At 44.4% G+C, this 13339-nt stretch overlaps 1 protein-coding gene across 3 annotated transcripts in view; it reads left to right on the top strand.

The window, feature by feature from the left end:
* Positions 1 to 2439: 2439 nt before the first annotated feature.
* RNF125 (ring finger protein 125) overlaps positions 2440 to 13339 on the top strand; it is a 47166-nt gene continuing 36266 nt past the window's right edge. Inside the window, exon 1 of one of the 3 annotated variants that reach the window (XR_003211084.2) lies at positions 2440 to 2787. Coding sequence is in view for 2 of the 3 variants with exons in the window: in XM_025886435.2 (XP_025742220.1) it covers positions 2624 to 2787 (164 nt within the window). In the remaining variant the exon portion in view is untranslated. The remainder of the gene's footprint in view (positions 2788 to 13339) is intronic. The other 2 variants (XM_025886435.2, XM_025886436.2) reach the window with 2 other exon arrangements.

Raw genomic sequence — 13339 nt, 5'->3', positions numbered from 1 at the left:
AGAAGAGGCCAGCGAAGGAGATGGGGAAGAACAGCCAGAAAGAAAGAGGGAAAGCCAAAGAGTTTCTCCAAGGAGGGAGTGCTCTATACCGACAAATGTAGTTGAAAGGTCATGGAAGAAAAAGACTAAAAAGATTCTATTGGATTTAGCTACATGAAGGCCACTGGTGACACTGGTAATGAAGCAACTTTTAGACAGATGGAAGTGGAGTGGTCGGTTCAGACCCCAGGTTGAACTGGATAAAGAGAGGATAATTAAGAAATGGAGACACACCTGGTGGAGAAGCAGGTCAAGAAATTTGGCCTTCAAGAGGATGTAGGGCAGGAGCTGAGGGACATGTGGAATCAAGGGAAGGGTTTCTTTTTCTTTTTTTTTTAAGATTTTATTTATTTTATAGGGAAAGAGATCTCATGTGAGCGTGTGTACACATGAGTGTGGGAGAGGGGCAGAGGGGAAGAGAATCTTAAGCAGGCTCCATACCCAGCATGGAGCCCAATGTGGAGCTCCATCTCATGACCCTGAGATCATGACCTGAGCCGAAAGCAAGAGTTGGACACCTGACTGACTGAGCCCCCCCAGGTACCCCATCATCCCTATAAAAGAAAAACAGGGGCACCTGGGGGGCTCAGTCGGTCAGGCGTCCAACTCTTGCTTTTGGCTCAGGTCATGATCTCAGGGTGGTGAGATAGAGCCCTCTGTTGGACTCTGCACTGAGCGAGGAGTTGGCTTGTCCCTACCCCTCCCCTTCTGTTCCCCCATCCGCCCCCACTAGAGCATGCACTCTCCCTCTTTCTCAAGTAAATAAAATCTTTAAAGATAGGGATGGCTCTCTTTCCTTCACCTCTATATCCCATTCATTTGCAAGTCCCTTTGGGTCATTCTCATAAATGTATCCCAAATCTCATAAATGTATCCCAAACCCAGATAACTCCCTGGTTTGAGTCATTACCATCCTCACTTGGGCTAACTTAGTCTCCTCTGATTGGTTTCTCTGCTTCCATTCTTATTTTGTTCTTAGCTTTTTGAAACCACAAAACAGTCATAGTAAATGAAATCATGGTTTTGAAATAAAATCCAAACTCTTGGTCCTGGCCTATGAGACTGAATATAATCGGGCCCTATCTTAAGGGACCCCGTTCTACCCTGCTGGGCCCCTGTGCTCTGTCTCCACATGGCTTCTTTCTGTTCTTTGTTCCTTGCTCACTCACTGGTCCCAGTGCTTGGCAAGCTTTTTTCTGCATCTTTGAATGGCTGACTCCTTTTCATTATTCATGACTACTCAAATGTTGCCTTATCCAAAAAGTCTTCTCTGACCTTCTTATCATCCCCACTCCCATCCTCAGTCCCTGTTTTACCTTCTTCATGGCTCTTATCATCTGAAATGATCTTGTTCATTTATTTATCTGTTGGTTACTTATATCTTCTCATTAAAAGTAAACTTTGGGGGAAACTGGGTAAAGTTTATGGGACTATTATGTATTACATGTATTATTGCTTGATGTATAGTGTGGATCATATATTACTATGTGTTATGTATAAATGATAAGCATGTGAATCTGTAATTATCTCAAAATAAATGCTTTTGGTTTTGTTTTTATAAAGTAAGTTCTGTGAGAACTGGGATTTTGTCTCCTTGTCAGGAACTGTGTTCCCATCACTGGCATGCAGTTGGCACTAAAGAAATCTTATTAAATGTGTGACTTTTTTTTTAAAAGATTTTATTTATTTATTTATTTATTTATTTATTTATTTATTTATTTGAGAGAGAGAGAGAGCGCACAAGCAGAGGGAGAGGGGCAGAGGGAGAGGGAGAAGCAGGCTCCCCGCTGAGCAGGGCGCCTGATGTGGGGGCTTGATCCCAGGACCCGGAGAGCATGCCCAAGCAGAAGGCTGACCCTTAACCGACTGAGCCACCCAGGAGCCCCACATGTGTAACTTACAAAACGATATATTTGGTCATGTCTAAAAGAGAATGGGGCAGGGAGTATGATCAACAGCAGGGGACCCTGAGCCCAGGAAATCCGGCTCTCCAGAACCCTTTCCACCGCCCCATGCTACCTCTCCATTAATGGAGTATTGACTCCATGACTGGAGTCCTGGTTAGCACTGTCTTAGGACACGCTCAGTCATAGATCGTCTTTGTTGCCTATTATGATTACAACAGTGCAGGGCAGACAGGACCATCACCTTACAAAGGCGTTCTGGTTCGCATAAAGCACCACCAGACCCACACTCTCTCGAACATGCAAGAATGGGTAAGGAGGCTGCCTGCGAGAGCCCGGAAGGCTCACAGCGGGCCCAGGTCCTCTGCTCCGCAGTTGAGGTTTCAGGTTTCAATCCTCCCAGGAGCCCGGGCTGTCGCAGCGCGCACCGTGCGGCGGCCGCGTCCGCCGGCACGTCTCCACGCGAAAGCCAATTCCAGGCGCTGCCACGCACTCGTCTGCCCTAGACGGAGGTTGGGCGCCGCGGCTGAGCCTGCTGCTAGGTTGCTCTAGCTGGGCGCGCGGGGAGGCGGCGAGCACAGCTGGGCCGGGACTTCCTTCCTCCCTCTACCGCAGGACAACAAAACAACCCGGCAGCAGGCGCTGAGCCCTTGGCAGCTGTCTGGGCGAGAGGCGCAGCGATGGGCTCTGTGCTGAGCAGCGATAGCGGCAAATCCGCCCCCGCCTCGGCCGCCCCGCGGGCCCTGGAGCGCAAGGGGGACCCCGAGCTGCCCGTCACGTCCTTCGACTGTTCCGTGTGCCTCGAGGTGTTGCACCAGCCCGTCCGGACCCGCTGTGGCCACGTGTAAGTGCCAGGGAAGCTCGGCTTGCGCGCCCACTTCTGGGGAGGGCGAGGTTGGGGGAGCCGAGGGCAGGGGGGATTTCAGAAGCCAGCGCCTGAATGGAGCTATTGCAGGGAGACACCCGGACCCGTCGAGTCCAGGCCACGGGGAAAATGACCGGTCGGAAGGTGACACAGGATTTCAGGAGGTGAAAACAGCAACAAGCGGGCCCTGCAGCACCTCCCGCCCCTCCGCCCCCCCCCATGCCCGTCGTCACTTGCTCCCGAAGCCCAGGTGTAGAGCTCAGGGATGGGGTTCCCAGGCGCGGGACCCGCCAGGAGCCAGGACTCCCCAGCGGGGGGGGGTGCTCTTGTCTGGACAGCCAGCACCCGCTTGGGCACAAGGCAGTGGGCTCCTGCAGAGCAGTTATCCCGCTGAGCTCTGTTAATCCGAAGGTGCTTCCCTCCCCCACCCCTCCCCCCGCACCCCAGGTCGGTTTTGTTTTGCCGGCGCTCTGCACGTGTTCCAGAACGCCCACTGAGGCTAGCCCCTTGAGCAAACAAAGATCTGTGCAAACTGGCCTTCCACCCCCACCTCCCTTTCCTAATACAAACACTCAGGCCCCTCAAAGATCAACGCAAATTGGAACGTCCAAGTGACTCTGTGGTCGTAGGAGTTTAAGTACCCGCCAGGTTGGGGCTGGGAATTGAACGTTAGCACCGAGCCCTTGAGTGTAGTCCTTTAAAATCCCACCACGAAGTGACAGGAGGTTGTAGACTACCTGTTTTACGCAGCGCTTCCCTGAATCGATGGAAAGTATAGATAAAAATTAGTTTCTTAAAAGAGTTTAAAAACAAAATCCCTATATAAAATTGGCACGTCCTTAATTTGTGCTTGAGTAACTAGTAATGGGAGTTGGATCTGTGGATTCGTGTTCTCTGTTTACGCAGAAGTTTTCTTTCCGTGGCTGCATGGGTGTGCGACCGAGTGTGTGCGTGTTGGGGTGGGCGGAGGGGGGGAGTTGCATAGAGCGGAAGCCCACTTAATGTCTTCTTTGGCTGACCGTTTAACTATAGTTTGATGAAGCACCAGGGCAATACCGCAATGGCTAGTAAGTGCTTTTGGTTTACCAGGGAAAAAAGACCGTATTATAAATGCAAGGGCACAAAATGGTTTTCAGAGGACTTAGGTGGTCCTTGACTCCTAGAGACTAGTAACCGAGAAGCACCACTCAAAAGCAGGGTATGATCCAAGGAAGAAAAATGCAGCCCACACAAGTGTTTAAATAGAGAGTGCCCTGGGCATTATTTTGTGGCTGTATTTCCAAGGCCTGTTGTTTCAGCTTTGTACTTTAAACTCCAGCCTAACTGACCTCCTGACTGATTACTGATGTTGTTTCCCAGCTGTCCAGATGTAGCTCATTGACATAAATCCCAAGGTCAAGATGGAAGAAGCCAAATACATATTGATTAGTTCAGTGCGGTAATAACCTCCTGATAACTATGGGTAAATTTAGTCTGTATGAGCATTAAAACTTTAAAGTTGCACCAAAGATGCACAGTGGCCATCAAGTCTTGAAGGTTCCTTTTGTAGAACTGAATTGGGTGACTTTGATATTGGAGTTTGTTACCTGATTGGGGATTGTTTTCCCTGGTTTGGATGTTGAAGGCTATAACTTACTGTTTGCGGTGTTTTTGACTCTGCTAAAGGATAATATAAATGTGTAAAAAGTTAAATCTTTTGTTTAATCTTTTTCTTTGTTAGAGTTTGAATAGGAAATGAGCAACTGGAAAAATAGTCATGAAGTAGCACAACTAGGGCTGGACGAATGGCCTTTCCTCACTTTACTGTTCTTTGTTTTGACAAATCTGTGTCCATTGTTCTGGCTGTGGGCAGAATTTCCATATTCCTCCTTTTGGCAAATTTACTTGGGCCCCTTCCACTTTATAAAATGTTAACTGGAGTTCCTTCTGCACTGGAGATGGTGAGTGCTGTTAACACCATTTATACTTCCTAAATGAATTGTTCTCTTCCATTGACCTTAAATTGGAAAAATGAAGAAATGCAAATGAAGTCTCTCTATGTTATCCCATATTGAAGCTAATTTCCAGACTTGTTGAACTCATTTGTTGATGCTGATTTCTGTTTATAAACCTATTTTGAGTCAAGCAAGTTATTAATAATGGCAAAAATACATTGAATGAATATGTATGTAGCACTCTATAAATTATAGAAACAGTGGGCTTGAGAGAGCAGGATTTGAAATTCAGCCCTGCCACTGACCCGCTGTGTGACCACCACGTTGCTTAATCTCTTTGATTGTTTCTTCATTTGTAAAATAGGGTGAAAAATGGAATTTTTATGAGTATTTAAAAAATGTAAAAGTAGCCCATGATAAAGCCCCAACACATAATTTCTATTTCCTTTAAAGTCATTCCACAAACGAAAAACCCAGGAATGGGTATTATTTCTTATCTATATTTCTTTTGGAATAAAACTGGGCCACCAAAGATAGATCTATGACATTTCTAGCCTTCCTTTTAGCTTGGTTCTTTTTCCTTTGGTGGCCTTTAATTAAGTTCTATTTTAATGTGCTGTCATTTCAAATTGACTTTATTCATATCTCTGTATCAGTTGTTAAAACAGATTTTGGGGAAAAGGCTTCCTACCTCTGCCTTATCTTCGGTTATCAGTAGGTGGGGGGGAGGGAGTAGGTAAGTTGACACCATATAAATGAAACTGAAAGGGAATCTGATTTACATTTAAAATAAGTATTTATAAAGAAATGTGTTGACCAGTTGGGTATGATAAATAAAGGGGGAGAAAGGAGTGTAAGGCAACTCCCTAACAGGTGACAGAGATAAAGGGGGGCAGAGTTCAGCCCCGGAGGTAATGAACTCGTGATGGTGCTTGTCAAGTGTATAGTAGTCTGATAGGGAGATACCCAAATGGAAATATCCCGAAGGTACTGTGACAATGGATTTGGGGAAAGGTCAGAGCTGGAGCTAAGGGAGTTATCTAAAAGCATCAAGAGGTTGAGAATGGATTTAACAAAGCTAATAGGTACAGACTGGAGCATACTTGAAGGTACGAAAAGCCACGTCTTCATTGAACTGAGTTGGATTAAATTGCTCTAAGTCACAGAATTTGCCTAATTTTTAAAATGAAACTGTTGAGGATCATTTTGAAGGGCTTTCAGGTAAGCGGATTAAAACTTGCCATTTGTGGTCAAGTTACAACCTGCATCAAATTTGTGGTTCTTTAAGTAGAGTCTGAGAGTTTCCTGAAGAGTTTTCAACTGACCCAGAAATATACATCAGTGCTTTCATTCTTTTTTTTTAAATATAGTATACTTTATTTTTTATTAAAAAAATTTTATCAAGGTATAATTGACCTATAATATATTAGTTTCAGGTGTTCAACATAATGATTCTATCTTTGTATATATTGGAAAATGAACACCACAGAAAGTCTAGTTAACATCTGTCAACATACATAATTACACATTTTTTTCTTGTGTTGAGAACTTTTTAAGATCTATTGTCTTAGCAACCTTCAAAATATACAGCCCAGGATTATTAACTATAGCCACCATGCTGTGCATTAGAGCCCCATGACTGATTGATTTATAAGTGGAAACTTGTACCTTTAGACTCCCTTTCACCCATTTTGCTGCCCCTTCCATTCTTACAGAAAGTGTGCAATCCCAAAGACTTCTTTTTTCTACATAAGATTTTTTTTTTTAAAGATTTATTTATTATATATTTTGAGAGAGCGAGAATGAGAGAGAGAGAGAGAGAGAGAGAGAGAGAGCACGCGTACACGAGAGGGGGGAGGGGCAGAGGGAGAAGCAGACTCCCCGCCGAGGAGGGAGCCCGATGCGGGACTCGATCCCGGGACTCCAGGATCATGACCTGAGCCGAAGGCAGTCGCTTAACCAACTGAGCCACCCAGGCGCCCCTCTACATAAGATTAAAGCCATTTGTCTTATTTATTATTACAGATATTTATTACCTACTTGTATATTATCTGTTAGGGCGGGTTCTCTCGAGAAACAATCAATAGTGTGTGTGTGTGTGTGCGTGTGTGTGTGTGTGTGTGCATGTGTGAGAAAGACTGATTTTAAGGAATTGCTTTACATTATTGAGGATAATAATCTCTTTACTTAAAGTCAGCCGATTATAGATGTTAACCACATCTACAAAATACCAGCGCAGCAACACCTAGATAAGTGTTTGATTAAATAACTGAGTACCATAGCCTTCCCGAGTTGACATACAAGACTAACCATCACATCTACCAGCCGAGTTTTTAAGGGTTATAAAAATCTGGTTATCAAAAACAAAAATTAGATCAATATTAGGCTTTCCTCTAGGCCCTTTAGGATTATACTAAGAAGTCTGGCTGTTAGGCAACCATGCATTCACCTACCGGTTGCTTAAGCAGACAGTAGGAATCCGCACAATGTTCTTTAAAATAAAATCATTTTTGGGGCACCTGGGTGGCTCAGTTGGTTGAACAACTGCCTTCGGCTCGGGTCATGATCCTGGAGTCCCGGGATCGAGTCCCGCATCGGTCCCCCTGCTCGGCGGGGAGTCTGCTTCTCCCTCTGACCCTCCTCCCTCATGCTCTCTATCTCTCCTCTCTCTCTCAAATAAATAAATAAAATCTTAAAAAAAATTTTTTTTTAAATAAAATAAAATCATTGTTCATTCACTTCATCCTTATCGTTCTGGTTGGTTATAGGTTGTTCGGTTAGATCTGCTCTCGCATGGAGTGCTGTCATTTATTGATGCAGCAAATATGCCCTGTTCTGTGCCGAGCATGTAGACACATATGCTTATCATCCTGGAGTTTGCATTCTCATGTGGCAGGTGGCCGATAAGCAAGATTCGAGCATGGAGTGTGTCGCTTGTTATATAGTGACGGGTGTGAAGGATTAAAAAAAATAAGCAAGGAAATGGGATAGGAAGTATGTGGGGGAGTTGCAATTTGAAGATATTTAGAGCAGCGCTTCTCAAATTGTCGGCTGTAAAGAACCAGTGAGGTTTTGTTCGTTTTGTCGTGTTTTTAGCCCATCGCTGACCGATACTTTTATAAAATAAAAAATGTATTATGGAAAAAATGAAATTTAAAAATACCAAAGATATAGAAAATACAAGCCCTCGTTTTTAAAATTATTAATTACATTCAACAGACATGAAGGTATTCTGGAAGTTTTTCTATACAAAAGAGTTGACTGCTGGATTTAGTAATGTGGAAGCTCTTTGGTGACCTTGCGAAGAGCAGTTTTAGTGGGATGGTGGGCGCCCCCACCTAACTGGAGTGGCTTCGTAAGTGATCACAGGAGCCAGGGACAGGGAGCATAGAAGGCCCTTTCACGGAGTTGAAGCAAAGTGAAGGAGAGAAATTGGGGCAATAGCTGGAAGGAGAGGAGCGATCAAGAGGGGGTTGTTGTTTTTTTTTTTAAGATTTTATTAATTTATTGACAGAGCACAAGTAGGCAGAGAGGCAGGCAGAGGGAGAGGGAGAAGAAGCAGGCTCTCCGCTGAGCAGGGAGCCCAAGGCGGGGCTCGATCCCAGTACTCCAGGATCATGACGTGAGCTGAAAGCAGCCGCTTAACTCACTGAGCCACCCAGGTGTCCAAGAGAGTTTTCTTTAAAAAATTTTCTTTTTCTTTTAAGGGAAGAAAAATGGAATATTCTGTATGATTACGGAAATGAGCCAATAGCGAGGGGGAAACTGATGCACAGAAGAGAGAATTTCAGGAGCAATGGCCTTGAGTAGGAGAGAGGAGCTGGGACTTAAAGCGGGGCATTGGGGGCCAGGGGGAGGCTTGGCCTTAGCAGGAGAATGGACGGCTCATCCATTTCAAGGGATGTAAGGCATTAAATGGGCAAAGATACAGGGAGTTGAATTGAAGAGGTGGAATATTGTGGAAATTCCCATCTGATTTTCAGTTATCATTGACATATTACTTGACCTGTGACTTAACTTTAAGACGAAACTTTGAAGTTTAAATATGAACATCCAGGCCCCTGATGCTAAAACCAATGTATATAGCATTCTTCCTCCTCCCAGTGTGCTTGGATAAGCGTCACTTAAAATGGGATGGTTAGGGGCGCCTGGGTGGTCATTAAGTGTCTGCCTTCAGCTCAGGTCATGATCCCAGGGTCCTGGGATCGAGCCCCGCATCGGGCTCCCTGCTCAGAGGGAGGCCTGCTTCTCCTTCTCACACTCCCCCTGCTTGTGTTCCCTCTCTCGCTGTGTCTCTCTGTCAAATAAAATCTTCAAAAAAAAAAAAAAAAAAGGGATGGTTAGAGTCTTTTGTACCATCAAGGTCCAAAAAGTCTGGAGAGCCTTTACTCTAGGAAAGGAATGCTACTTTTTACATTGCTACTCCTTCAAGGTCTGGCGCTTTAAGAGTAGGTGTTCAATATTCGTTGAATTAATGGATGATTCTAAAATACCATGCAGTTGGAATACCTGAGTGAATGCCTCTCAAGCCGGGACAGCCACTGTATAGTGCCAGCCAATGGATGCTCTGTGGTTGAGTAATAGATAGGAGTCCCATGATAGTTTCCGAACTCCTTTCTTTTTATGGGGTTACTCATCTGTCCCTGGATTCCTGAGAATTTCAGAAAGATGTAATTAAAGCTGGCCTGAAATTTGCCTCCTCTGGTGGTTGGACTGCTCTGTGTTTACTTAGTAACATTAGTATTGTCTCAGGCAAATTAAATAGTAGTGATCTATTAAATTATGTATTCTCTAACAAACAGAACCTAAATAATGTAGCAGATGGAGTTTTATGCCCAGATTTTCCTTAGAACTTGGCTACCAGCCCCATGGGCCGGTAGCATTACAGAATCTTGGACCCCATCTCCCACCTACTAAATCAGAATCTGCATTTTAGGGCGCATGGGTGGTTCAGCCGTTAAGCGTCTGCCTTCGGCTTAGGTCATGATCCCAGGGTCCTGGGATCGAGTCGCATATCGGGCTCCCTGCTCGGCAGGAAGCCTGCTTCTCCCTCTTCCATTCCCCCTGCTTGTGTTCCTGCTCTCATGCTCTCTCTCTCTCTGTCAAATAAATAAATAAAATAAAAATCTTTAAAAAAAAAAAGGCTGTTTAAAAAAAAAGAATCTGCATTTTAATAGGATGTTCAGGTGATTTATATTCGCTTTAAAGTCTGAAGCACAGCTCTAGCAAACCCTGTTTCACTGACAGTAAAATACAGCAAGTTGAGGACCGCGTTTGGAGGTTCTAGAGAGGCACCCCGCTAAGATTTTAAGTTAAAGGAAATAAAATTGTCTTGAGGAGGTTAAATTTTAAATCAACACATAATGCGGTGTAGAGATATGCAGAGTCAGGTTTTGGAGGCTGAATGATTCCCAGGATGAACTTTGAGTGGAACCTACAGGGGCAGTGGGCGGCTGGAGGGCTTTGCTGAATAGCTGCACTCAGGCCTGCCCAGGCCAATCCGTGTAGGTGAGGTGTGTGTGTGTGTGTGTGTGTGTTGCCTTACATTGGAATTTACTCTTATCACTTGGAATAACAATAACAACTTCCCTTATTCTGTTTACATTTTCAAGCTCACCAACACCCTCATTCAGCTTCGTATTGGCCTCCCCACAGTGAGGCAGCCTAGTGTTGAGAACATATATAAAATGTTAGATCGGCCTCATGTTGCCAGTGGCTCTTGCAGAGTCCTATTTGGGGACCATGTCTGAATACTTACTTTGTCTGTCTAGCCCAGGACCCCATGGAATCCCTAATGCATCCCTTCTCTCCTTAAATTTATGATACTCAGGGTTCAGTTTTAGCTCTTAAGATTGAGTACCAAATTTTACCCAGTGTCTTCAGCAAGCCTTTCCTCATTTTTCTACAGTGCTTTGCTGACCTCTTCATTATGTAAAGGGCTTTTATTGATAGTCACTTAATTTAGGGAAACGGGTTAATAAAGTTATCAAAGGGAGCGGGGTATTGAAGTTTCCGTCTGGTTTCAAAGTTCTTAGAGTCATTATCCAGTTCCTAATTCATGTCTTCAGGAGCTGCAAACTGCAAGTGATGTAAATGAACGTGGAGGGTGAGTCCTCCACAGGATGAGATTGGGGGTGCCAGCCCACGTGACCACATGGGAATTGAGTCTGGAGTTGGAGGAGACTAGCTTTTAAAAGAAGCCAGAAATTTGGGTTTAGTTGTAAAATCTGATTTTTTTTTTTTTTTAATTTTTTTAGGTGGAGATGGGGTGAGAGAATCTTAGGCAGGTGCCATGCCCAGCATGGAGCCTGACTGAGCCACCCGGGCACCCTGCAAAATCTGATGTTAAAGCAATGGCAACTCACTCAGACTTTTTGAAAACATTGAACTGGTCTTAAAAAATGTAATTGACTTCTCTCCTCAGCTTCTGTCTTTCACCTAATTTCTCCTCATTGTGATTGTGTCTTTTATGATTCATCATTCTCAACTACCTTATGAAGGTGGAGAGGGGGCAGACAAATAGGAATCCCTTATCTCCTTAGGTTTGTGTTCGTTTCTATCCCTTGGGTTCTTTCAGAAGGACCTAACACTCTTCCTTATTAATGCAAATGTTGGGCCCTGCCAAGAAAATTCTCCTTTGATCCGTTCCTCATAACTGATTGCGTTATTTCAATTTACTAAATAACTGCTGTGTGCCTGGGGTGGTGTAGGAGGTAGGCCTCCAAGATTCTGAATGGTTCTGAGCAGTATGTATTTCTGTGATCTGCTTCATGCAGTGTTGTTGCTTCTGGCCTGTTGTCACGGGGGCATTTTTGTTTTGTTGTGTTGTTTTTTAGCTTTATTGAGGTGATACAGTACAATTCACACAAAATGTTTGACACATTTTGGTAATTATATAACTACCTCCACAGACGAGATCTAGAACAGTCAATTCCATTGCCCTAAAAAGTTCCTTCAAGTCCTTTGTAGACGATCCCCTCTCCAAACCCCCAAACCCCTGGCTCCAACAACCCCATCTGCTTTCTGTCACTAAGTTTTGGAATCATACAATAAGTAGTCTCTTGTGTTTGACTTCTCTCACTTAGGATAATATATTTGTTGTCATTTCGTATGTTGTAAGTCTCTTTGCCTCACTTCCAAAATAAATCTTTTTTTTTTTTTTAAAGATTTTATTTATTTATTTGAGAGAGAGAATGAGATAGAGCATGAGAGGGGGGAGGGTCAGAGGGAGAAGCAGACTCCCTGCTGAGCAGGGAGCCCGATGCGGGACTCGATCCCGGGACTCCAGGATCATGACCTGAGCCGAAGGCAGTCGCCCAACCGACTGAGCCACCCAGGCGCCCCCCAAAATAAATCTTAAATCTGTCCACTTACACTGCCTCCTGTTACTTTGTTGGTCTAGGGCCATCATCCTCTCTTGAACTGGCTCTTAGAATGGCTTAAACCTGAGCTCCTCACTGCTTTGGCTCTCGTACTTCTGTAAATCTGTTCTTTACACAAGAACCAGAGTGATCTATGTAATCTAAATCAAACTGTGTCACCCTCCCATTTAAAACCCTCTAGCGCCTTCCCATCACCCTTAGTTATGGCTTTATGCTCTGTCTCCTGCCCACTTTATGCCCCCTCCTACGTCTCCGCGTACTCTCCCTGGGGCCCCCTGCCTCTCAAGCATGCTGGCTTTCTATACCTCAGCAGGATGGCCCCTATCTTTTGTACCCTTTTTTTTTCAGTTTGGAAAACCATTCCCAGATCTTCTTTAGAGGGGTGCCTTCAAATATCATCTCAGGCACCACCCATTTCAATGCTCCCCTTGCCCCATTCACTCTATTTTCATTGTCAATTGTTTTCTTCTTCTCAAAGCATTTATCATTTTTTTTAAAAGATTTTATTTATTTATTCGACAGAGAGAGAGACAGTGAGAGAGGGAACACAAGCAGGGGGGAGTGGGAGAGGGAGAAGCAGGCTTCCTGCTGAGCAGGGAGCCCGATGCGGGACTCGATCCCAGGACCCTGGCATCATGACCTGAGCCGAAGGCAGACGCTTAACGGCTGAGCCACCCAAGGTGCCCCAGCATTTATCATTTGTCAGTCTATTTGTTTACCTGCTTATTACCTCCCTCCCCATTCTAGAACTCTGAGAGCAGGGACCTTAGGCACTGCCACAATTTCAATCCTGGCATGAGTAGCTGGCAAAAGTAAGCTATGGCTAAAAATTTCACCAGTGTATGAATGCTTACATGGGTGGGTCTAGGGAGGTTTGTGCAGTTTTATACATTCTCTTATAGTCTTCTCTATAACCATGGATTAACTATTGTTGCTAGAAGCTACGCATATCCAGTTTTAAATGGTTTGTATTGTCTCTCTTCAGCCTTTTGTTATATTCTAGATTGTTCTGTGCTCTTTACGTTTGTTTAAATAATCATAAATGCAGTGCAATGTTTTCCTCACACTGAATTTGGATGCCCTTAAAATATATATATATATATTTTTAAAGATTTTATTTATTTATTCATGAGAGACAGAGAGAGAGAGAGAGAGGCAGAGGGAGAAGCAGACTCCCCGCTGAGCAGGGAGCCCGATGCGGGACTCGATCCCAGG

The sequence above is a fragment of the Callorhinus ursinus genome, unplaced genomic scaffold (genome assembly GCF_003265705.2).
Source record: "Callorhinus ursinus isolate GAN/ISIS: 27379988/994484 unplaced genomic scaffold, GSC_fseal_2.0 scaffold11, whole genome shotgun sequence".
Taxonomy (NCBI): domain Eukaryota; kingdom Metazoa; phylum Chordata; class Mammalia; order Carnivora; family Otariidae; genus Callorhinus; species Callorhinus ursinus.
The sequence above is the reverse complement of the archived record's forward strand: the minus strand, read 5'-3'. Positions and strand labels throughout refer to the sequence as shown.